At 42.2% G+C, this 27,711-nt stretch overlaps 1 protein-coding gene and 1 long non-coding RNA gene across 2 annotated transcripts in view; one reads left to right on the top strand and one right to left on the bottom strand.

Moving 5' to 3' along the window:
• Positions 1-12: 12 nt before the first annotated feature.
• Positions 13-27,704, top strand: LOC308077422 (caspase recruitment domain-containing protein 8-like; the record flags this gene model as incomplete). The annotated part of the gene is made up of 3 exons (XM_080418106.1): positions 13-30; positions 22,799-22,887; positions 26,319-27,704. Exons 2-3 carry the CDS (start codon positions 22,870-22,872, stop codon positions 27,702-27,704), a joined length of 1,404 nt encoding a protein of 467 aa, XP_080274232.1. The 5' UTR covers positions 13-30; positions 22,799-22,869.
• LOC308077449 overlaps positions 27,653-27,711 on the bottom strand; it is a 78,602-nt gene continuing 78,543 nt past the window's right edge. The window contains exon 3 of the long non-coding RNA XR_013932409.1: positions 27,653-27,711. This is a non-coding gene — a long non-coding RNA (uncharacterized lncRNA).

Genomic DNA, 27,711 nt, shown 5'->3' with positions numbered 1-27,711 from the left:
TCCGGACATCAACACCTACCCTTCCTCCTGGTGACAGGGTAATTTGTGCTATTGTTTTGACTTTATTGTCTCCGCCAGGCCGAAAGGCATGGCGAGAGAGTATGTTTTACCCCCTGTCCGTCCGTGTGTGTGTGTGTGTATGTATGTGTGTGTCCTGTCCGTCCGTTAGCAGCTAATCTCCGGCACCGTTGGCCCGGTCGCTGCGAAACTGTGCACACACACTCCCTGGATGCCAATTCAGAACCTCTACCCCACATTTTTCACATGGGCCTGTTATAGCGCAACCAGCAGGTCTAATTTAGCAAAACACATTTTTGGAACAAAATGACTCAAATCATGAATGCAGCGTCCGATTGCCGTGAAAGGCCTAAGAATAAATGGCACCCTTTTCACATTGGCCTATTATAGCGCCACCAGGAGGCCACAATAACGTACCTGACCTGGCGGAGACCTGTGCTCCGAGGAGCACTTTATCTAGTTTTTTTTATTTCAGTTTAGTTTTAATTCATTTTAAAACAGACTTACTAGTTTTTTTATTTCTTATGTTATTATATTTTTTGTGTTAGTGTATATAATAAACTTGAAAGAATATCATGGATTAATGACTCTGTTCATAAAACCTTTATGCATTCAAATGTCATAGATCATATGTCATATGTATTTTATGTCATAACAGTAGACGTGCACCCGCCACCCAGGGGTGCGTTGAGGGTTACCAGCTGGAATTAAATTCACCTTTAAAACTTATTATTACACGGCTTGGTTCAATGCTTGATTCTGAATGGAAAATCACTGAATTCAGCGCTCTGTTATTTTTAAAATAATGACCGCTGAACTCAATTACAGACCGTCTAATTAAAGACTCAGAGCACCTGCTCAATTCAATCTACGTAGCTTGATTTTTGCCGTATCTAACATGGCAGCCATGTAAACAAACACACAATGTAATTTACAGCTAAACAGTACACTCGAGAATGTTCCTGAAAACACTTGAAGAGAAAGACAATGCAGTAACAGAATATTGATTTTATCAGATCAACAACCGCGTTGCACTGGACGCACCTTTCATCCAGCATTTATAAACACAAACAGATGTTTTCACTTCTTTTAATATCATGCCAGATGTTCAGCTTCTATTTGATCTGGGAGTCATTCAAGGCCTACTTACATGTATTGTTCTCTCTAGCTTCATCAAGCGTCCGCATCTACAAGAAAACCTCCTGACTTCACTAGTGAACCTGGACCTTCACACTCAAAGTATGTGAATCCTCCTAAACAATATAAACACTATACAATATGCATGACACTATAACACTGTACAATATACATGACACTATATCACAACCATTTGATCTCATGCTGAGTTCAATGCGCACAAAAAGCACAGAGGTACAGTTTTATACAAGGGCTGGTAAAAAGGATAAACCCAAGAAAGCACTATGGCTTGTTTCCATTGGGGTCATGTGTATTCAATTCATCAGGACATTTAAAGACAAACAACAAAGACAAACATAATTCAAAAACATGTAAAAAACGAGTAGTTAAAAAAGATAAATATGTACAGTAAACAGTTGGGGGTGGGTCTCTGGTAAACACTGTTATAGATGTTATAGAGCCCTGCAATGACATCACCCCCAGATGTTTTGGATCACACTGAATGAGCTTGTAGATTACATGTTACAATTTGAATTATTTTGAAGATAACACATTTTGCGTTTGAAAATGCTTGTTAAAATGTTTTAAAATAGCCTATATCTGCAATCTCACAACACATTGTATACTGTAGCGATGCGCTGTGAGCTTGTAGATCGTCTGTTTTCAAATAGCCAATGTATATTACTGGTTCAATTATTTTGATGCTAATATGACCTTATTTTGCTGGGTACCTCGCTGAACCCCCCCAGGGACCCCTGGGGTCCCCGGACCCCACTTTGAGAAGCACTGCATCAGTGGTTCAAAATATCATCTTCAATATGGTCACATCCTGTTGAAGATGACATGTAAATCAGTGCTTCTGAGTCTTAAAGTGGGGTCCTGGGGGGGGGGGGGGGGGGGTGATATTAGCATCAACATAATTTAACCAGTAATATTATACATTGGCTCACAGCGCATCGCTATGAGATGTGTTATGAACTTGTATACCTGCTATCAAATAGCTCCCCCCTGTGTGTGTGTGTGTGTGTGTGTGTGTGTGTGTGTGTGTGTGTGTGTGTGTGTGTGTGTGTGTGTGTGTGTGTGTGTGTGTGTGTATGTTATAGAGCTCTGCAATGACATCACCCCCAGATGTTTTCGATCACACCAAATGAGCTTTTAGATGACATGTTGGTTTCCACGTGTCATCATAATGGACCCTTCGCTAAACCCCACCCCAAAAGGGATTGTCCAATGCCAGCTTAGCAACCGTTGTTAGCCTGGCATAGGTCTGGCAAGCTTTCGTCACCTGCCATAGCTGTCAATGTTATTTCGCCCGGACACAGAATCATTTGCAACATAATAGCAAGAATAGGAATACCACGATAACGCAATGGTGACTATGAACCACGTACCCTAACCCGTTGGAGGCTGCTTTTCCCAAGCTGAAATCTGCACTTAAACTGCAAGGCTGCATGGCTGTGTTGTTGAACACATACACAGCTTAACGTCAGGAAAGTTACACGACTCACTCGCCCAGGTGGTGTCAATAATAGGCTACTAATCACCGTAATCGTAACAAAATACAGATTTCAAATATAAAGTGCTTACCCCATGGCCACGGATGCTACAATTGTGCACGGGACTCTCAAAAGTACCCGTATATTCTGTATTGTTCAATAAAAAGCATTTTAATCCGATCAGTGTCCATTTTCTCATAATGTCTCAGAGTGCAATACACCTACCAACCGATAGGGTCGCTCAGTTGAAAGCATATGGAGAAAATGGCCACCGATCAGATTAAAATGCTTTTTATTGAACAATATGGATGACACGGGTACTTCTGAGAGCCTGTACATAAATGTAACATCTGTGGCCATGGGATAAGCACTTTATATTTGAAATATGAACGTTTATGTAGATGTACGGGCCATAATGACGGTAGTGACAGTCGACCGTCGTGTATCCATGGCTATTACTCCCTCTTTTTTTTTGTTTACTGAAATAATGTCATGCACATTTGTCCAGTGCATAGCCTACTGCAGGCCTTGTTGACTAGACTTAAAAGAGATTTAGAAGCTCTTGCTCCTGAAATGATCGATTATTTTTAAGGGGAAAAGCCACCATTTAACATGCAAGTCAATGGGCGAGAAGCAGAGCTTGCCAGGCGCTGCCAGGCCTGGGTGTGACTAACTTCGCACCACCAGTCACAGAGTGGAGTGGGTGGGGCTTAGCGAAGGGTCCATTCTAATTATTATTATTATTATTACAATTATTATTACCCTTATTATTATTATTAGTATTATTTTATGAAGTAATGTAATTTATACACAACTAATAGATATCCTATTTATAAAATAGGGCTAAAGTGGTTGATGTAGGTTTTATAATGTAATAATTTATATCTGCAAAGTAACTAGTAACTAAGGTTTTCAAATAATTGTAGTGGGGTAAAAGTACAATATTTGCCTCTGAGATGTAGTGGAGTAGAAGTAAAGTAAAAGTACCTCAACATTGTACTTAAGTACAGTACTTACACCACTGGTGAAGAATTACCTTGTTTATTGTTTTGCTATTGGCTCTTGGATGTATTTATTGTGTTGATAGTGTGTTGTTGTAGCTTGTAGGGCTGATGCGTCTTTATGTATCAGATCTAGTGGTTGGTGGTCGTGTGGTTCTCAGTCACCATGACTGATTCCTCTCATTTGGTTTAACCCATTAAGAGCGGGAACGCATCTGTATGTAATTTTTTGATTTCTTTGGCTATTCAAAAATAGCAGATATATGAAAACAAATAGCAGATATACGTGCTATGAGCTTGTAGAACTTCTATTTTTTGAAAAAATTGTGGGTCTTTGAATAAATATACTTTTTAAAGCGAACATTTAAACCAAAATCTTTACATTTGGGGATTCTACAAATTTCTTCTAAATCCTAACAGTTTTTTTTTTAAAACGTATTGCTATAATATCAGTGATTCTCAAAAATTATATGTATTTGGCCTTGGACCCCCATCTCAAAACGTTTTGTTCCAGGGACCCCCAGAAGATTCAAGATTCAAGAGATGTATTGTAACAAGGATGTACAAGTACACACTGTTAAAAACCTATGTTGGGGAGGTGCTCCAAAAACACAGAAATAAAACAGTTAAATATCAATAAATATCAATACTAAGCTTAAATAAATCACACCCAGTGTGAAGTGGGCGGTGTGGTCATCCCAGTGATGGAAGATCACTTGCATAGTCCTATTTATAGGTTATTAATTTCATCATGTGTCTCGCTAGCCAATCACAGTGCTGAATACAGTCAGCCAATAGAGTCAGCCAATCACAGTACAGCTAGGGGTGTACTAATGTAGAGGGGTGTGCTATTATGAGCCAATCACAGTACAGCGAAGGGTGTACTAATGAGGTGTCCCAAACCACTTATAGGAGCGGCTACACCGCTCAACAAAAAAAAAAAAAGACTAATATCAGCATACAATGCAAAGTAACACCACATAAGTATAGACTCAACGCATAGACTCATTTTGCAGTCTTATAGCCTGTGGGAGGAAACTGTCTTTCAGTCTGCTTGTGCTGGCCTTTATAATCTGGTACCTCTTCCCAGAGGGTAGCAGATGGAATAGTCTGTTGTGGGGATGTGTGGGGTCCTTAATGGTTATTAGGGACTTCTTGAGGCAGCGCTGGGAGTACAGCTCCTCCAGACTGGGCAGCTGACAACCAGTGATGCGCTCGGCTGTGCGCACCACCCTTCTGAGGGCCTTCTGGTCCCTGTCTGTACAGCTCCCATACCAGCTGGTGAAGCTGCTTGTCAACAGGCTTTCGATCGTCCCACGATAGAAGGCCTTGATGATGCGTGGACTCAGCCCGAACTTCTTGAGGCGTCTGAGTCCATACAGACGCTGCTGTGCCTTTGCCACCACCACAGATGTATGTGCCTCCCATTTAAGCTTCTCGTGGATGTTCACCCCCAAGTACTTAAATGTTTCCACCCTCTCCACCACGTCGCCGTTGATGGAGACAGGAGGTTGTGGGTCCCTTTCCCGTCTATAATCCACAATGACCTCCTTCGTCTTGGAGACGTTCATCAGGAGGTGATTCTCTCCACACCACTGCTCCAGGTTGGACACTTCCTCTCTGTACGCCGTCTCATCATCTCCGGTGATCAGCCCCACCACCACCGTGTCATCTGCAATTTTCACGATGGTGTTTGAGGGGTGTGAGGCCACACAGTCGTGGGTGTAGAGGGAGCACAGGAGTGGACTGAGGACACAGCCCTGAGGTGCTCCTGTGCTGAGAGTCAATGGAAAGGAGGTGCAGTCGCCCACTCTCACCACCTGGGGGCGGCCCGTCAGAAAGTTCAGGATCCAGTCACACAGAGTTGTATGCAGACTGTAACAGGCTCGGCTTTTGTGGGTGTAATGACGCACAAACACAGGTTCTTGGATTCCCCACTGGCAAGTGGCCGGGGCATTTATTAAATAAAACAGTTCAGGAACAAAGCAACTGAAAGTCTCTGTCCCTCTCTGGGAAATAAACTATGTCCTCTCAGTCCATAGAGCACTTCTGCTCTCCTCCTGCCCTACACACACACTGCCATCAAACATTTCTTCTCCCTTGATGGCCACCTGGCCTTAGATTGGCAGCGGTTGGAGCCAACGAGAGGAAATGTAGGATGTGTTGTGAGCTTGTAGATCTGCTTTTGTCAAATAGCTGGTGTAGTGTAACTAGTTAAACTGATGTTGATGCTACATTATTAAATCATTTAGCTGGGGACCCTGTGTGTGTGTGTGTGTGTGTGTGTGTGTGTGTGTGTGTGTGTGTGTGTGTGTGTGTGTGTGTGTGTGTGTGTGTGTGTGTGTGTGTGTGTGTGTGTGTGTGTGTGTGTGTGTGTGTGATCATGATGTGACCTATAGTCACTTCTTTTGGACTTTTTTCATAGACCTGGCTGCTTGTTTCTGACACACAATCTGGCAGAACTGAACACTGTAAGAAGTGGGAAGTAAGCACAGCCCTCCACTAAGTTCATATAGTCTGTCTGTCTGTCTTCTTCATAGATTTCATAGATAGTTTCATAGACTTGTTGACAGAACTATCATCAGTATCATCGCAGATTTGCCCGAAATGCCCCCTATACCCGCGTATCTGTATAAATACCTAAAAAAAGTTAGTGACACCCACAGCCACGAAACTAGAGGGAGCGTAAACAACAATCTGGTACCACCCACCCATAAAACAAACATGGGCAAATTCTCCTTCTATAGCACAGCCACCAAGGAATGGAATAGTCTAACCCCATCCCTCAAAAATTGCAGTTCGCTAGGCTCATTCAAAACAGCCCTAAAAACTCATCTTTCTGGAGGCCGAAGGTGGAGATAGTACCAGTTTCCCTGTAGACAGACGACCCCCCCCCCCTCCTCTTTTTTGTACATATTTTGTATTTCCTCATGCATTTTTTTGTATATAATCGTTATTTTTCCATGCTTCACCCCCCCCCCCCCCTTTTTTTTGTACATTTATTTTTTATTTTTATTTTTTTCATGCTTCTTTTTTTGGTACATAGTTGTATTTTTTCTGTATTATCTGTATTTTCATGTTGATTTTTGAACTGTTTGGTTGCTACTATATATGTCTATGAAATTAATTCAAGGACCCCAACGGAAACAAGTCCGCAAGGACTTTTTTGGCCGGACCTTTTAGACAAAAGCATTATAAATGTAACTGTGTTGTTTTACATTCTTTTGCCTAATAAAAATTTCAATCAATCAAAGTGTTGTGTCAATTGTTTTTTGTTTGTTTGTTTACACATTATATTTTCTATTAATATTTTGGATTCGTGTTCTTGTGTTTTTCCAGACATTTAACCACTTAAACCTACAATGCTCTACTTGGTATGCCCCCCCCCCCCCCCTGCAATGGGCATGATGACCCTCATTCAGCATAACCCTTATTTCCCAGCATTTCCTGTTTCCTGATGTATTTCATTGACTGTAACGTTGACAGGTTTAATAAGGACCTAAAGATGAGTCAGTGTGTGGAGAGAGAGGAGGAGGGATCTGACAGACCAGAGTCTCCAACATCCAGCTGTGTGTCTATGAAGAGTGACCGGTCTAAAGGAAAACCTCCTGACTTCACTATGGAACCTTCAGACACAAAGTATGTGAATCCTCCACAATATACACAACACTACATGACAATGTCATCTCATAAGTGCAAATTATTCAAATGAAAACATTCTTTAGCTATCGATAAGTTATCATGAATGCAGGATGTGAATGAATTAACACAGATTTTATACACAACTAACTTGACTCTTTGTTGTGTTTGTTTGTCAGGATGAAAAGACCAGCAAAACCAACCACTGATGATGAAGACTGGAAATGTACACGCTGTTACTCCAGGAACACTGCTGAGGATTTAAAATGCAGAGGCTGCAAAGTGACAAAGAGCTTATCCAGAAGGTAACGTTGGCTCTCTGTCTGTTTTCTTTCTTTCTTTCTTTCTTTCTTTCTTTCTTTCTTTCTTTCTTGGTGAACATTGTTCTGATTATCCAGCTGCATGTCTATGAACAGTGACAGTTCAAAGGATTGACCTTTGAACTTCATTTGTGAATCTGGACCTGAAAACACAAAGTATCACTGATCTGTGTGAACCTCAACTGATAGACACAATGAATGCATTCACATTTGAACTATTTATGATGATGATGATGGTTTTATGTTTTTATAAAATATGTTTAAAGGTGATCAGGGATATGTACACTAAACCTTTTGATTGATTGATTGAATATTGTAATATACATAAATGTAAAAACAGCACGAGTACAGTCAAACACTTTGTCTAAAAGGATAACACCAAAAACGTCCTTGCGGTCGTGTATTCTTTGGGGTCCTAGGTATTCAATTCATCAACATATAAAATAGCACGAAACATTCAATATCATCACAAATATAAAACACTATATGTACAGAGTAGAATATCTTTAAAATGTTGTTTGTTTTTATTTGTCAATATGTATATGTTTACACAACAATTACTACTATTATTATTACCAGTAGAGGAAGAAGTACACAATTTGTTTGTTTTACTAAAGTAGCAATACCACAAGTATTTATTCAAAATGTTACTTGAGTAGAAGTACACAAGTGTTGATATCAAAATATACTAAGAGTATGTTGTGTATTATGGACCTTATTGCGTATATAGTTATGAACATTATGCAAGTCAAAGCCAGGTAGAAATGTAGTTATTTACTAAAGTCAGGAGTAGCCATGTGTTGATTCAGACCCAGACTGGCGTCTGCATACTGTAGCTGATCAAGGACTCTGCTAGGTGTGAAGTACGATTTACATTGCCTTTGTTAACCTGAGAGACAACAGGCCTGGCTTTGTTTTCTCTTCCTGGACATACCTCGACAGAGGATGACACTGATCAAAGGAGTTGATCTTCCACTCACTGGTGGGGGGATTCTCACTGACCCCCAAAAGAACTTATTGTAATGTGAGCTACCTAGAGTATAAAGGTCCTTACAGACCGGGGCGATTTTTTTCGTGTGAATAATACGCTTTTTTTAAAAACCTTATAAAGTCAATGCAAGCGTACATGGCGCGAAAAAGCGGAAAAGCGAAGCGAAAAAGCGTCTTAATTATTCGGAACGAGTCCGAATTTTGCGTATATTCGCACATTCGCCGGTGTGTAAGGACCTTAAGAGTTGAACTGAAATGTGAAGTTAGTGAGTGCTGTCCCACGCCGTGAGGCTGAGGGAGTTTCAGTACTGTCCCTCTACCTCCGAGGGAGAGGGCTCCTGGCTCTCTGCTATGATGCTGTTTGTACTTGTTGTTTGTTACTGAATAAACCGAATGGATGATTGAGTACATGGAATGTCTCCTCTTCTTCTTAACAGCTGGGCCTGGTAACTTCATTTCTATGGCGTGTGTGTGTGTGTGTGTGTGTGTGTGTGTGTGTGTGTGTGTGTGTGTGTGTGTGTGTGTGTGTGTGTGTGTGTGTGTGTGTGTGTGTGTGTGTGTGTGTGTGTGTGTGTGTGTGTGTGTGTGTGTGTGTGTGTGTGTATATAATTATTTTAATTCATTTTTAATTATAATTGTCTGTGGGAGGAGGGAGTGGTGAGGGGGGGGGGGTCTAAAAGGGCTCCTGCATTAAAAAACCTGTAATTTTTCCACCTGTACAGTTGCATATATCATATAATATTATGTCATAATGTCATGATAATAATGTGTTCCTCATTGTTTCTCCCCCCTCTCTATCATTGTCTTTATCTCAGCTGGGACTCCATCACAGCCCTCCCTCTCTCTGCAGCAGACATGAGGACGTCTTGGCATAAAGACTACCCACAGTACCGCCGTGACCGCCGTGTCCGCTGGCTGTGAGTGTTCATCACACAGAAAGCAGAACCAATACAATGTGTTCTCATCATCTTCTAGACCCCAGACCAGCTGAACTATTATCACTTATTTAATGATGAGTTGAATCTAATGTCTGACTTTGTCTCTTTCATTCTCTATGTGTTGGTGAGCAGTGTAAGGGGCATGTCAACAAGAGACCCAGCTGAGGACAGTGACCTGCTGCTGACTGATGTTCAGAACATAGAGAGGAACATATATGAGTCAGCTAACAGCAAGGTAAGAACCTAATATTCTCTCCATGACATTTATTTACATGTTCTAATGAATACTTGAACTACATGTAGCGGTTCCAAATACATGTCCAACATTTAACTGTTCCTCATTCAGTGACATAAAAAAAATAATAATATAATAAATGTTTTAAAATGTGTCTAAAATAGGGATGCCAGGTAACCACATGAACCCTAGCGTCCTTTTTCTGAGGTGAACGTTCGACGAAAATAGCTACAAGCTTACAATGCATCACAATGCAACCCGCTGAGAGCTTTTAGATCGTCTATTTTAGGCAAACAGATTTGTTGTTGAGAGAATAAAGCATCAGACCTAGTTCAGAGCCCTGGGGGACCCCGTTCAACTATGTATAAAGGGTTAATGTGGTTATCGTTGGTGTCGGGCAGAAACCTTGTATCTCCACGTTTCAATCCCCCCCCCCATAACTTAATGCCCCATTTCATCATGCAAAAGTGTCACTCAAAAGTAGTGAAAATAGCAGATCTACAAGCTCACAATGCGAAACTGTTATGCCCCAGTCTAGGGGTACCTGAGACACAACATGAATATGTTCCCGCCTTCCCCAACTCCCAAGTAGCCACACAAACAAAAGTGTTTAACGTGCAAAACGTAGTAATAACAAAGTGATTAACATACGTTTGGGTCATACATAAGGGTTTAGGAATAACTGAGAACAACTGGATCAACAAATCAAAATAACTAATTGGAAATGAATTTCTCTGACCTACCAAAATAACCAATAATACAATATCTTACCTTCTTAACATAAACAATAAGCAAAATGATCAACCAGCTCAAAAGCAACCTATACCAACTCAAAGTAACTATATCAAAACAGAGAACTCCTAAGTAACTGAACAAACAGAAGTTATGGTGGCCAGTTGGAAGAGGAGGAAGACGGGCTCTGCCTCCTGCGTGTGGCACTGAAGTTTGTGTTTTTCTCATATACTGTAAGGAACCTCCATCCTAATAGCCACACGGAAGGCAGAACTCCTGGAAGTTCGGCCAGGAGTTGGCCAGGCCGGCCAATCGCTGTCCGGCCTGGAAGTGTTCCCCACCAATCGCCTTCTGGGCTTGGCACACCTGAATTTGCTTACATTCACCCACACAGTCTCACCTCTACCTGGCACACGCACACCATTCCACACTAGAACCAAATCATAACAAAATATAACCACAAATACGACCACAGTCGTAGCAGACACGTTGTGAACTTGTAGTTTAGCTTTATTAACAATATAAACCCTATATACTTACATTGAACAGGGTACCTCATGGATCTATTCTTGGCCCTCTACAGTCCTTCTACAGATCTACACACTATTGTGAGCTTGTAGATCTGCTATTTCCATGGAATGTTTTCCCCAGAATAGGGAAGCTAGGGTTCATGAGGTTAACAGTGTTCTACTTACATGGGGTTAAACGTATCAATACTGCAATATAGAAATACTCTGTTACAAGTAAAAGACCGGAATTCAAAATATACTTAAGTAAAAGTATAAATGTATTGGCATCAAAAAGTACTTAAAGTACCAAAAGTAAAAGTACTCATTATACAGACTGTCGCATTTCAAGTTTTCAAATATGTGAGTATTTTGGTGACTCTCACTCTCCTATTGGTCAGATGGTGCACCTTGACTGATGTGTGCACCATATGTTTCAATATTCACATTGATACCATAAACGTCTGATAGCTATAAAGTCAAGACAGACTGCACACATTATTCCAAATTGTCAAATCCCTTTAATCACTCACCTCAGCATTAGAACTCTCACGCATCACCTTTTTTGCTTGAAGATCTGTTCTTTTTGCACACGCATGCATCCAAAGTCCCTCCCCCTTTTAACTGCCTGCTCTTGGCAGCGCAGCATGACACACAGAGGAGTTCTAAATAATTAGACGTTTGTCAAATTCAGTTAATAAAAACTAACTTTAAAAACTTGACCGGACAGGGTAAATTGCAGGGTACACCCGGCAGCTAACATTTTGGATGTGTTAAGCATAGAACATTAGTTAATCTTAAGATCTATGTTGTTGATTCTCCTGTCGGCGACATCTGGGAATATCACTGTAATGATCAATGTAATGATATGAGCGTAAATGCACGCAGCGTCCTTCATACAAGAGACGCACGCACACACACACACCTAACATTTCTGCTTTGAAGTTCACGTCTCATGGTGCATTTCAGTTAGCACAGTTTTCCACTTGGGGGGATTTGACAGTGTGAGAAATATGATGTGTGGCGTGAGTGCATGTGAAGAGGGTCATTTACGTGTGTCTCACGCTCATTGTGTGAGAGTTGGCAGCTCTGGTTAAGGAACAGTGTGTTAACACTTGATGTAGCTTCACTCTGTCATTGTCTGTTGATGTGTGAAATACAGGAGGAATACAGGAAACTGATGGATGAGAGGAGGTCTGAGCTGGAGAAGAAGAGTCAGATGAAGATGGGTAAGGTTCTACCACACACACACACACACACACACACACACACACACACACACACACACACACACACACACACACACACACACACACACACACACACACACACACACACACACACACACTCTCTCTCTCTCTCTCTCTTTCTTTCTTCCCCCCCCCCCCAACTTAAACCCTATATACTTCATTGACCGGGGTCGCCCAGGGGTCTGTACTTGGTCCACTCCTTTTCCCCCTCTACACCAAATCTCTTTGTCCAAAATAGCAGATCTACAAGCTCACAACGTGACGCGTTGTGAGCTTGTAGATCGGCTAATTTTGTCAGTTGTTCGTACATTTTCACAGAATGTTCATCTATTATGAGCTGTCCAGAATAGTGAGTCTAGGGTTGATGTGGTTAAACTAACATGTTCACACTGTGTCCATTTAACTCTTACTTCATGCTGGAGGGGGAGGGGCTAACCTCCAAGTATGATGTAAAATGGCCGCTGTGTGAATATGGTTAATTGAGTTTACAGTGATATTTATGTACAGTCATAAAACAAGTATCAGACCTCATGTCTTCTATACTCATCAGGTGTAATGAATGTTTGTTTGTTGTTCTTCTGTAGAGAGGAAGAAGGCTGAATTTATGAAACGAATGAGGAAAAATAGTCAGATGAAGATGGGTAAGGTGTCTAGCCACACACACGCACACACACGCACACACACACGCACGCAGACACACACACACACACACACACACACACACACACACACACACACACACACACACACACACACACACACACACACACACACACACACACACACACACACACACACACACACACACACACACGTCAGTACTCGGGTCGCGTCCTCCTTCTCTCGGTCCTCCGCAGGCACGATGTGGTCCGTGTGTCATCTGGGGGTGGTCGCCGTCTTATATCGCCTCGTTCTGCCTGTCCGTGTCCTCGTTTGGTCTGGCTGGTCTATTGTCTCTGTGTGCACGGCCGTACCCTGGGTCTGCTCTCTTTTTGTTGCTACAAACATTTTAAACCTGGTCCACAGTCTCTCGGGGGAACCTCCCCTCTGCCTACTCGGCTCCCGATTGGCCGGGACTAGAGCTCCACATGATCCTATATCGCACGGCTGCTGTCTATTAGTCTGTTAGGGTGCCGTGGCAGAAACAAAAATGTACTTAAGGCAAACCAATTACAACCTCCAAATAATAGAAAACAAATGTAGAAAACAAACCAAGCACAAAAATAACACTGCAGAAATATCAAACACACCAAAACATCACAGCAAATTAATAGTCACAGCAAATAAAGAAAAATAATGTTTTCTGCCTACTGACATACAATCATAAAACAATGTATCAGACCTCATGTCTTCTATACTCATCATGTGTAATGAATGTTTGTTTGTTGTTATTCTGTAGAGAAGAAGTACACGAGTCACACATCAACACCTAATCTTGCTCCTGGTGACGAGGTAATCATAGTTTTGCATTTAGCTGATCTGATTTGATTTAGTTTTGAATTTCATTTTTCTCTTTATTTTTTTCAATGTCAGTTTATTTTTGATTCACACATACATACAATACAATGCAGTACATATACGTTTCCAGATGTTTATTTTGAGCAGACAGACAGACAGACAGACAGACAGACAGACAGACAGACAGACAGACAGACAGACAGACCTCCTCCAGTTCTCCTCCCCTCTGAACACTCTGACCAACCAGTAGGACCACAGTACGCATGGAGATTAACTATGAATGATTATAATAGTCATTGTTAATCTCCACAATGACTGCAGTAAAAACAGAAAACATGTCAAGTATCCTCAGAGCTTCATCAACAATGTAACCCCATTTACTTAAACTGAACGGGGTCTATCCCTCAGGGGTCTATTCTTGGTCCCTTTGCCTACCCTTTTCCCTCTGTACCAAATCTCTTCACCGGAAATAGCAGATCTACAAGCGTCACAATGCTTTGTAAGCTTTTTCCGCAGAATGTTTGTCCCAGAATAGGGAAGCTAGGGTTCATGAGGTTAATAGTGTTCTACTTACATTAAACTGTTCACTTATACCTAGTGATCTGTTTAGCCTTTTATTTTGAAATACAGGAAGTAAAAGTTAATTCCAACCAATGTTAAAGGTAGAGTAAGTGATATTTTTTGGTTAAAACAAAAAAGTATTTTGTTAAAAGGTTAAAATACTATATTCTGATAGTAATCATTGCTATAGAGAGTTTTTTCAGTAACAGATGTCTCCCTGTCTCTCCAGCTATTTAATAAACAGAAAATATTTTTTTCGGTAGGTGTCAACATCTCAGCCAATCAGGAGAAAGTACCCATTTTTAAGCTTAATTTGTATAGTGTTCCAGTTCCAATTTTGTCTGCTCATTTCTTAGTGTCATCACTTCCAATTTCACTTGTTTAATCTGTATCCTGATTGAGTTCTCTGTCCTGGTTGGATGAAATTGGAAATGAAACTGAAACTGAAACGAAAATGCATTTTCTGTTTAATAAAGAGGTGGAGAGACAAGGAGACTCCTAATACTGAACAAACACTCTATAGCAATGAGTACTATCAGAATATAGAGCAATTTAACACTTATTTTAACCAAAGCAAATCACTTACCCTACCTTTAAGGAACAGTCTGTTTTTGTAGTTTGACTCTCATTGTCTGTTGATGTGTGAAATATAGGATGCATACAGACACCTGATGGATGAGAAGAGGTCTGAGCTGATGGAGAAGCTGATGAGTACGGATACTGGGTACGGAATTGTAATACTCTTACTCTACTCCTGTACAGTGTGATTATTTGACAGCTTTAGTTACTAGCTACTTTGCAGACTTACATGATTTCTTTGTTTACAACAAAAACATGCATTAACCCCAATTACTGCAGGTTATGGTTACATAATGGTAATCTCTAGGAGGTAGAGGATTGTTAATCAATCACTGGTGGCTTTGTTTTCTCAGACTGATAAAAGGAAAACAATGAATCATTCAAATGTGTTCCCAAGTGTACTTGAATGGTTGAAAATGTAATTGCATGGTCCATGTAGCGTGTGGTAACACTGCATTACAGGGATGAGTAGACTGGACTCCCACAATGGAATACAGCTCAATGCCCCCCCCCCCCCCACACACACACACACACACACACACACACACACACACACACACACACACACACACACACACACACACACACACACACACACACACACACACACACACACACACACACACACACACACACACACACACACACACACACACACACACACACACACACACACACACACTGTACTTAAAGGGATACTTCACTTTCGGGTCGGGGAAACATTTAAAAAATATATTAAAAATAAATGAAAAAAGTAATGGAAAATTCATGGCCCCCTCACACATTAGAGTGTCCTACTAATGTGTGAGGGGGCCTTAATTTTGCCATAACTTCTTTCATTTTTTTTTTATATATATTTTTAATGTTTATTTTATGTGAAAGTGAAGTATCCCTTTAAGTACGTACTGTATGTATGCACTTATGTTCATTTCATATTCAGAATCATTGAAGAAACATTTGTTTGATTTCAGAGGACATGACCGTGGAACAACAGACTCTGGCTATGGGTCTACGACAAGCAGAGGATCATCATACTCTGACTTTGAGTCTACTACAAGCAGAGGGCCATCATACTCTGACCATGGGTCTAGGTTGAATGAAGAACCTCAAGTTTTAGACCAAATGTAAGATCACTGATCTATTAAAATTTGACATGATTCTAACTTCTACTGTGTTTTACTATAAAACACAAACATAACTTTAACATGAAAATATTGGACATGAAACAGGTAGTTATTTTGATATATGACAATCACAGACATTTCTTGCAATTCATTAGTGTTGCTCACTGGCAAGCACACTCACATTGTCGTCACTTTTTTCTTTGTTTGTTTGTTTGTTTTTTACTAAAGTAAAAGTAGTAATACCAAAATATAAAAATCCTCTGTTACAAGTACACAAGTATTGTCATCAAAATATACTTACAGTACCAAATTAATGTCGCATTAATGCATCACATCTTTACATGTTGTGGGCTTGTAGATCCCCTATTTTCAAATACCCAAAGTGGTTAATGTATGATTGTACGAATCAGCAAAGTAACTAGTAACTACTGTATTATTTTAGTGGAGTAAAAATTACAACATATGCCCCTGAGTTGTAGTGGAGTATAAATACTAGAAAAATGCACAGGTCTCCGCCAGGGCAGGTAGCTTATTGTGGGCCAGCAAAGTTTCACGCTGCATTCATGATGTGAGGAATTTTGTTCAAAACAGACCAATCCTGCAAACTTTGGAAGACAATCTTAGCCAATCAGGATGGAATATCAAAAATCAGACAGATCCGTCTTGATCACATGACTATAGAGATAATGTGTATGAATTGGTGTGACAAAATCTGTATAAGAGTACGATCAACAAAGGGTTTTGAAAAAATCAGCCTCCTGGTGGCACTATAACAGGCCGATATGAAAGATTTGGAGCAGAGTTTCTTCCTTGGCCTCCAGGTATTGTGTGTATTACTGTATTACTGTACACAGCACAGTAGTACACTTAGTATTACTGTAGTATTACTGTACACAGTACTGTAGTATTACTGTACACAGTACAGTAATACTGTGTAGGTCTACTCTGTGAACCTAAAGGGATGGGAGGGGTACAGCAAGTGCCGGAAAGTAACTACAGTACTAAAGTACATTTACTCAAGCACTAAGTACAATTGTGAGGTGCTTTTACTTTACTTGATTTTTTCCATTTTTCAATACTTTTATACTTCTACTCCACTACATCTCAGAGACGACAAGTACTTTTTACTTGACTATAATTATTGTACTGAATACTTGACTGTAATTATTGTACTTTTTATTCCAACTGTGTTGTGACTGCATGTCGAATGGCTCTGGTGTTTGTGGTGGTGTAGGTGGGAGACTGACTGTTATGGGGGGGCTGGCAAAGTGGGTGTCTGGGTCGTCTGCGTGGAGCTGTGGTGGTGGTGGCTCCGCGACATGAAGGATGTGGCGGCGGTTCCTCCTATACGTCCCTCCGTTGGATTGGATGACGTAGGAGCGTGGCTCTCTGGTGATCTCTCTCACGGTCCCAAGCCGGTCGTATCCCTTAGCGGTCTGCATGCGGACCACCTGTCCCTCTGCTAATGGGTGCAGTGGGCCACTGGACTTGTCGTAGTGGTGCTTTAAGACGAGTCTTTTGTCGAGGAGACGGGTGCTGATGCGGCGGGTGTCATTCGGAGCCGGTTCCAGTAGTTTGTTGCACACAGGGATGGCTGCACGAGTCTGTCGTGACATCAGACGGTCAGCAGGGGAGCCGAGCGTCGGATCACAGGGATGTTTCTGAGGTTCAGGAGATTGAGGAAAGCTTTGGTCCCATCTCTGTAGGACTTCTCCAGTAGCTGTTTGGCACTGCGGACTGCTCTTTCAGCAAGCCCGTTTGACTGGGGGAACTCAGGGTTGCTGGTCGCAAGAACAAAATCCCATTGTTTGGCAAAATCCCTGAAATGTTGACTGCTATATTGTCGGGCATTGTCAGAGAACAGGGTGTGTGGCGCGCCGTGAACTGAGAAGTGCCTCTTCAGTTTGGAGATCACCATTGATGAAGTTATGTCAGGGAGGAGGTCAATTTCGAACCACCCGGAGTACGAATCCACAAGTACTTGGTAGTGTTTACCATGCCAGTCGAAAATATCTGTGGCCACTGTGGACCATGGGAGGTCAGGGACTTGGTGGAGCAGAAGGGGCTCTTTCTGCTGGTGAGGCCTGGTGCTGTTGCACACCGAACATGAGACCAGCTGTTCCGCGATGTCTTTCGACATTGATGGCCAAAACACCACGCCTCTAGCCCTGAGCTTGGTTGCGTCAACACCTGGGTGGCCATTGTGCACAATTTGATGTACTCCTTGTGGAGAGACTGGGGGATGACCGCCTTGTGGCCCTTCATGATAATTCCGTCCTCTTCAGTCAGTTCATCTCTGTAGGGGAAGAAAACGCTGGTGGCAGGCTGAAGCTGGCTCTGCCTGTCCGGCCACCCTCGAAGGATAACTGCACTGAGGGCCTGTAGCACCTCGTCTTTCGCTGTGTGTTGCCTGAGTTCCTCCAGGCGGGTTGTGGAGATGTAACTGACCGACATGACGTCGAAAGTGTCGTGGTCTTTAGGGACATGGGGAGAGTGTGGGTGTGGAGCTCTGGACAGGGTGTCCGCCAAGTACATGAGTTTGCCCTTCTTGTACACTAGGCCAATGTCATAGCTTTGCAACTGAAGCAACATTCTCTGAAGATGGGCGGGGGCGGTGTGAATGGGTTTCTTCAGTATAGTTACCAGGGGCTGGTGGTCGGTCTCCACGACCGTGGGCTTCTCATACACGTAGTCCTTGAACTTCGTGCAGGTGAACACGACAGCAAGGAGCTCCTTCTCTATTTGAGCGTACCGTGTTTCGGTGTCTGTAAGGGTACGGAATACAAACGCCACTGGTCTGCCGTTTTGCAAGCATGCCGCTCCCAGGCCATAGCAGGACGCATCGCAGGTGAGTGTGACTGGCTCCTTGACGTCGTAGTATGCCAGCACCGCTGGGCTGGACAGGCATGACTTGAGGTGGTCGAATGCAGCCTGGTGCTGCTGGAACCAGCACCACGCAGTGTCCTTGTGGGTCAGCTTTCGCAGTGGTGCTGCGATGTCACTTACATTTGGAATATATTTACTGAGGTAATTTACCATTCCGAGGAAACGTTGCACAGAAGTGACGTCTGTGGGGACTGGCATGTCGGTGATTGCTGCCGTTTTAGAGGGGTCTGCTTTTAGGCCATCGCTAGTGAAGATGTGGCCCACATAGCAAACTTGGTCGAGGCGAAATTTGCATTTGGCTGGATTTAGCCTGAGGTTGACTTCTCTCACACGGTCGAGCACTCTCATCAGGTTGGCATCATGTTCAGCTGTGCTACGGCCTCCGATGATGATGTCATCGACGATGACTTAGCATGGATAACCTGAGAACAGCTGTTCCATAGAGCGTTGAAACACCTCACTGGCAGAGTTAATGCCAAAGGGCATCCGAAGAAATCTGTAGCGCCCAAATGGGGTGCTGAATGTGGTCATCATTGAGGATTTCTTGTCGAGGGGTATTTGCCAAAAAGAGTTCTTTGCATCCAGCGCAGAGAAAACTGTTGCCCCTGCCATCTGAGCTGCCACCTCCTCGACACTGCGCATGGGGTGATGGGGCCTTTTCAGTGCTGTGTTGAGGTCCTTTGGGTTGATGCACAGTCTGATTTCTTCCTTGCCTTTTTTGTGTGCAGCGACCATGGAGGAGACCCAGTCTGTAGGCTGAGAGACTGGTGTCATGACACCTATGCGTTGCATGCGTTCGAGTTCAGCCTTTACCCTTTCTTGCATTGCAACAGGGATGCGGTGAGCTGGTCGAACCACAGGTTGTACGCCGGGATCTACTGTCATCGAGCATGTGAATGGGAGTTCCCCAAGGTCATCACTGAACAGGTCTTTGTATTGGGACAAAATATGTGCACTGAAATCATTCTTAGTGGTGACATGATGGACGTCAGGGCTCATGTGGACGATGCCCATGTCCTTGCATGCACAAAATCCTAACAGTGGCTGCACCCCCTTGTCCACGATGAAAAAAGGCAGAAAATGACATTGCTCCTGTAAATAGCATGGCAGCGTGGCTATACCACTGGTTTCAATTATTGTGCCCCCATAAGCAACCAAGTTAGCGGCATTTTTTTGCTTGACAAGGTGCTCGCTGTTGGCAACCTGTTTGAAAGTCTCTAGTGACATGACATTGCATTTTGCTCCTGTGTCAACCTTCATCTCAGTGGGCTCGCCATGTATGTGAATTGTGACAAATCCTTCATCATTCTCATCTGTGTGGGAGCTGACATAGTCCACATAGTTGTCAACATCAACACCATCCACATGAAATGTGTCATCTTCACGTGCTGTGGTGTGGTCTACAGTGGGGAGGTATAGTTTACACTACGAAGGGCAAACTCTCTGTTTCCACCTGTACAGTTAGAGATATGTCATATAGAATATTTTGTCATAACATAATGTGTTCCTCATTTTTTCTCCCTCCTCTTTCTATGTGTCTTTGTTTTTTCTATCATTGTCTTTCTCTCAGCTGGTCCATCACAGCCCTCCCTCTATCTGCAGCAGTGTCTTGGCATAACGACTACATGCAGTGCCAACGTGACTCCGAAGTCCGTTTCTTGTGAGTGTTCATCACACAGAAAGAAGAACCAATACAATGTGTTTTCACCGTCTTCTTCTTGACCAGCTGAACAATTATCACTTATTGAATGATGAGTTGTATCTGATATCTGACTTTGTCTCTTTCATTCTCTGTGTGTTGGTGAACAGTGTAGAGGACATGTTAACAGGAGACCCAGCTAAGGACATTAAGGACCTGGAGACTGAAGCTCAGAACATAGAGAGGGACATATATGAATCAGCTAAAAGCTATGTAAGAACCTAGCATTCTCTCCATGACATGTATTTACATGTTCTAATGAATACATCAACTACAATGCAACGGTTCCAAACTAATGCCTAACATTTAACTGTTCTTCATTCAGTGACATAAAAAATTAAACGATAAAAGAAATGTTCAAAAATGTGTCCAGAATAGGGATGCCAGGTAACCACGTGTCCTTAATCTGAGGTGAACATTCAACGAAAATATCCGATCTACAAGCTTGTGCCGTTGTGAGCTTTTAGATCGGCTATTTTTGGCAAACAGATTTGGTTACGTCCCTTACTTTTCCCCACAAGTACTCACATTTTTAACTTGTGTAAAACTATCAATACCACCATGTAGAAACACTCTAGAAAATTAACATTCCGGTATTCCAAATTCACTTGGGTAAAAGTACCACAAGTAAAAGTACTCATTATGCAGAAAGTCCCATTTTGCAAGTTTCCAAATGTATAAAATCCTTTCTTTGAAAATAGCAGGTCTACAAGCTCACAACACGTCCTTTTGCAACGCGTTGTGAGCTTGGAGATTGGCTATTTTCAAATAGTCAAAGTATATAGGGCTGAAGTGGTTTGTGTATGTATTGTAATAATAATCTAAATCTTCATAGTAATTAGTAATTAACATGTTCATATAATTGTAGTGGAGTAAACATATTTACATCTGAGATGTAGTGGAGTAGAAGTAAAAGTATTGAACATTGGAAATACTAAAAGAATACATCAAAATGGTACTTAAGTACAGCACTTGAGTACATTTACTTTCCACCACTGCCTATACCTTTAGTGAGGCCCTGATGTGTACAGTCTTTTATTTTGAAAATACAGGAAGTAAAAGTAAATTCTAAACAATGTTAAGGAACAGTCTGTTAACATCTTGATGTCGTTTTGACTCTCATTGTCTGTTGATGTTTGAAATACAGGATGAATACAGACACCTTATGGATTTGAAGTGGTCTGAGCTGTTGGAGAAGAGTAAGGTTCTAGCCACTGACTAACACGCACGCACGCACGCACGCACGCACGCACGCACGCACGCACGCACACACACACACACACACACACACACACACACACACACACACACACACACACACACACACACACACACACACACACACACACACACACACACACACACACACACACACACACACCCATGGGGTCTGTACTTGGTCCCCTCCTTCACCAAATCTCTTAGCTGATCTACAAGCTCACAACGTGATACGTTGTGAGCTTGTACATCAGCTATTCTCACCAGATGTGATTAAACTAATATGTTCACACTGTGTCCATTTAACTCTTACTTCATACTGGAGGGGGAGGGGCCACCTCCAAGTATGATGTAAGAACAAAATGGCCGCTGTGTGAATATGGTTCATTGAGTTTACAGTGATATTCATGTACAGTGATAAAACGATGTATCAGACCTCATGTCTTCTATACTCATCATGTGTAATGAATGTTTGTTTGTTGTTCTTCTGTAGAGATGGAACAGTCTGGTCAGATGGACAGTGATGTCAGTGATGTCAGTGATGACAGTGATGTCAGTGATGAGTTGTACCAGGAGAAAGTGAGCATGGAACAGTCTGGTCAGATGGAAATGAAGTCCATGGATCAGACATCAACATCTCCCCTTCCTCCTGGTGACAAGGTTATTATAGTTTTGCCAATCTGGGAACCCATTTGGTAACAAAAAAAAGGGTGGGGGGTACATCTGGGGGCACCACCAACAACAACACTACATGTTTAGGGCAGTGGTGCTGACTTAAAGAGATTATCATGTTGCTAGTTTACATACATGTATGTTTATCTTTTTTAAAGCCTTTACAGTTTAAATTTAGTTTTTTATTAGTTAAAGTGTTTTAGTTTTAGTTTTTATATAATATAATATGTAATATTTGTCAGACGCAAGATTCAAAACAATCAGAAAAATCCATCTTTCTTTCTCTCTTTCTCTCTTTCTCTCCATCCATCCATCCATCATGGGTGAGGAAGCAGGAAGAGGAGGATGAGGAGGAGGAGGGGGGAGCAGAGGGAGAGAGCAAGAGGGTCAAAGGTCAACCTGACGTGACGATGGAGGAGAAACCAGAGGTGAGATCATTATTAACCCAGAGGTTCTCAACTCAAATGAATGTAATGAACTATCTGGTAGGATGGAAAACCAGTAGAGTCTATATAAAGACAGAGTAACTATAGGCAGACCACTAGCCTGGATACTGTCTGAAGTGGTACAAACCTCTAGATCTATCAGACCACCAGCCTGGATGCTGTCTGAAGTGGTACAAACCTCTAGATCTATCAGACCACTAGCCTGGATGCTGTCTGAAATGGTACAAACCTCTAGATCTATCAGACCACTAGCCTGGATGCTGTCTGAAATGGTTCAAACCTCTAGATCTATCAGACCATTAGCCTGGATGCTGTCTGAAGTGGTACAAACCTCTAGATCTATCAGACCACATAATCACTGTAGCCTCTGTCTAATTATGTGACTGTCTCATGACCAAAACACACCTGTGATATCTCTTAACAAACCAACAAATATTCACATTCTCAGTTGCCTATAGTTAAAGCATCTCAGTGCAGCAGGTGGACATACATCAGTATGTTTTACTCATTTGCTCAGTGCTACTGTGGTTTTGTGTAGCCCTGGTGTTGTGTGTACCAGGAGGGACTGATAGACAGACAGACATGACAAGGACTTCAGCTGCTGTCGGTAAAAATAAATATATTTTGTAATCGCGCAAAGCGTGTGCACCCCCCGTACTTAGAACCCCCCCCCCCCCCACCCCGTCTGAGCAGATCCACCACCTCATCCATGGACACACAACTTCAGGACACATGCATGTCCTGATTATTTAGGTGGTGAAAATATCAGTATAGGCTTATCTTATTACCTATAACCAGAGGTGCACATAACTTTTTTGGTCTAGTTCTCAAGGGAGCACCTGGATATGTTACTTGGTGCTCACCAAATAAATAAATGTTGCCGCGACACGTCTCACAGGATGGATTCGAGGCCACACTCACTCATGTGCAGCGTGCGTCCCCTCCGTCTCCGTCTCCTCCCCATGGGTGTGTATGGGGCGACCGCGTGCTTCACCGTAAATGTGTGAGAGTGGCTTCAGGAAGTAAATTCCTGTTCCAGCGGTCCCAGTTGTTGGTACGCGAGAGCGCCTCCCTTCATTAGATGTGCCGTGCAGCATGCATTTTGACGACGCATGCGCACTTGCGCACCAGTTAGGTTCTCAATTCAAATGAATGTAATGAACTATCTGGTAGGATGGAAAACCAGCAGAGTCTATATAAAGACAGAGTCCCTATAGGCAGACCACTAGCCTGGATACTGTCTGAAGAGGTACAAACCTCTAGATCTATCAGACCACTAGCCTGGATGCTGTCTGAAGTGGTACAAACCTCTAGATCTATCAGACCACTAGCCTGGATGCTGTCTGAAGTGGTACAAACCTCTAGATCTATCAGACCACCAGCCTGGATGCTGTCTGAAGTGGTACAAACCTCTAGATCTATCAGACCACCAGCCTGGATGCTGTCTGAAATGGTTCAAACCTCTAGATCTATCAGACCACTAGCCTGGATGCTGTCTGAAGTGGTACAAACATCTAGATCTATCAGACCACATAATCACTGTACCCTCTGTCTAATTATGTGACTGTCTCATGACCAAAACACACCTGTGATATCTCTTAACAAACCAACAAATATTCACATTCTCAGTTGCCTATAGTTAAAGCATCTCCCCCTTTCTATCTCAGTGCAGCAGGTGGACATACATCAGTATGTTTCACTCATTTGCTCAGTGCTACTGTGGTTTTGTGTAGCCCTGGGGTTGTGTGTACCAGGAGGGACTGATAGACAGACAGACATGACAAGGACTTCAGCTGCTGTCGGTAAAAATAAATATATATTTTTTAATCGCGCAAAGTGTGTGCACCCCCCGTACTTAGAACCCCCCCACCCCCCTCTGAGCAGATCCACCACCTCATCCATGGACACAACTTGAGGACACACGCACGTCCTGATTATTTAGGTGGTGAAAATATCAGTATAGGCTTATCTTATTACCTATGACCAGAGGTGCACATAACTTTTTTGGTCTAGTTCTCAGGGAGCACCTGGATATGTTACTTGGTGCTCACCAAATAAATAAATGTTGCCGCGACACGTCTCACAGGATGGATTCGAGGCCACACTCACTCATGTGCAGCATGCGTCCCCTCCGTCTCCGTCTCCTCCCCATGGGTGTGTATGGGGCGACCGCGTGCTTCACCGTAAATGTGTGAGAATGGCTTCAGGAAGTAAATTCCTGTTCCGGCGGTCCCAGCTGTTGGTACACGAGAGCGCCTCCCTTCATTAGATGTGCCGTGCAGCATGCATTTTGACGACGCATGCGCACTTGCGCACCAGTTATGTGCACCCCTGCCTATAACAGTCGAATGCTATCGTGCCTAAGTGTAGTTGTGTTTTTAATCTTACATTTAAAGGTAGGGTAAGTGATTTTCTTTGGTTAAAATAAGTGTTAAATAGCTCTATATTCTGATAGTACTCATTGCTATAGAGTGTTCGTTCAGTAAAAGGAGTCTCCATGTCTCTCCAACTCTTTATAAAACACAAAATGCATTTTCGTTTTAGTTTCAGTTTCATTTCCAATTGTATCCAATCAGGATAGAGAACTCAATCAGGATATAGATTAAACAAGTGAAATTGGAAGTGATGACACTAAGAAATGAGCAGACAAAATTGGAACTGGAACACTATAAAAATGAAGCTTAAAAATGGGTACTTTCTCCTGATTGGCTGAGATTTTGACACCTACCGGAAAATGTATTTTCTGTTTCTTAAAGAGCTGGAGAGACGGGGAGACTCCTGTTACTGAACAAACACTCTATAGCAATGATTACTATCAGAATATAGTGCTTTAACCTTTTAACAAAATACATTTTGTTTTAACCAAAAAATATCACTTACCCTACCTTTAAAGGTAGGGTAAGGGTACTTTGGTTAAATTAAGTGTTAAATAGCTCTATATTCTGATAGTACTCATTGCTATAGACTAGAGTGTGTGTTCAGTAAAAGGATTCTCCATGTCTCTCCAGCTCTTTATTAAACAGAAAATTAATTTTCAGTGCTCTCTCCTGATTGGCTTAAAATATGTCACCTACCTGAAAATGTATTTATATTCTGTTTACTAAAGAGCTGGGGAGACTACTGTGACCGAACAAACGCTCTGTAGCAATGATTACTATAAGAATATAGTACTTTAACCTTTTAACAAAAAAAATATAATTACCAAAAAGTATCACTTACCTTACCTTTAAATAAAATAATACATCATTTAGTTATAATGATGATCGGTTTGGCATATTGGTCAGGAATCACAACAATCAGTCAGCATTGGGTGATATTTACATTCTTAAGAGCTGTACAACAGTCTTATTCCGTTACTCTCTATTTATGTTTATTTAATATCCATAAATGTATTTAATTGTCTCTGTTTTTAGGGAACTATTCCTTTGCATGGTGAGATGGAAGACCATCATGTTACAGAGTCACTGTCCTCTCCACATCCCTCTCTGGAACTCCAAGATGAAACTGATCTAAGTAGATGCTTCAGTGGTTTGAGGATAGATGAATCCATCTCTCTGCCTCGTTCTCACAGCTTACCCTCACTGAGCCAAATTCCATGTTTAGAGAACAAGGAAAGTTTCAGAGCCAAGCGGTCCCACAGCGTAAATGATGTTACACTACTGGACAAAACACAGAAATTTACACCTGATATCATTGTTGTAGAAAACAAGGAAAGCTACAGGTTCCACTGCACCCAAGCAGGACTGTTCCAATGCAATGTGACCGACCTGGTGTTTAATATGAAGACAGAGGGAGATGTGACTTACAGGACAGTCCACTGGGACCGAGGGCTTCAATCCCAGCTCGGCATGAAGAGGCCTGCAGGACCACTGTTTGACATCAAAGGTTCTCAGGGGTCTGTGTGTCAGTTACAATTTCCACATTGTGAGATCCTCTCCATGGGTGGAGGCAAATCCTTGTCTGTTGTCCGTGTGATGGATGATGATGGCTTTGAGCTGATCAAACCCCATATGATCACAGAAACGCATGTTATCATAGATGTAACTGGGTTTTCTTTATTTGGTGTAATCATCGATATGTTGTTCGGGCCTAGGCCTGTCCAGGCATTGGTGTCACTGTTTTATACACCACCTATTGATGATGATGATCCCACATCAACCCTGAATGTATTGCTGCTACCTGGAAATGTTGTGCTAAGTGAAGTGAAGAAGGAAAGGAAGGAGATGCATGGAGAAGAGATTTACATCGAAAAGCCTCCCTGTGAACTAAAACCAAAGCAAGAATATACGCTCTCAACTTTCCCTCAAGATGATTCTATTATAATTGAACCGAATATGGCCAAATTTAATGTTGATAAATCATCCTATCACAATTACATTTCAACTTTTGAATTGACATTAGAGGCTAAGTTTAAGCATGTTAAGCTGCTTCTAAGACACAGTAACACCTCTGACTGTGCATGGGAACGCTGTGTAAACCTTTCAGCTGCTGCTTTAAGAAAACAGGAAGTTCAACGCACACTGACTCTTCCAGCAGAAGAGAGACTGTATTCTGTGCGGAGCAACTTCATCAACAGCGTTTCAGATCCTGTCCTCAACAGTCTCCTGGACAAACTTTTAGAGAAGGGGGTGATTATCAAAGAAGAGTACGATAAGGCCCACGTGGAGCCATTGAAAAATGAAAAGGCTCGTTCGGTCATCGACACAGTGTGGAGCAAAGGAACTGCTGCAAGTTCAAGCATGATATTGTCTATCTTTCAAACCGACCCATTCCTCTCGAAACATCTTGGGTTGATGTAGAACTGTA

Source organism: Gymnoscopelus braueri (genome assembly GCF_963280865.1).
Source record: "Gymnoscopelus braueri genome assembly, chromosome: 21".
NCBI lineage: Eukaryota > Metazoa > Chordata > Actinopteri > Myctophiformes > Myctophidae > Gymnoscopelus > Gymnoscopelus braueri.
Note: the sequence above shows the minus strand (reverse complement) of the source record. Positions and strands in the feature narration are given on the sequence as shown.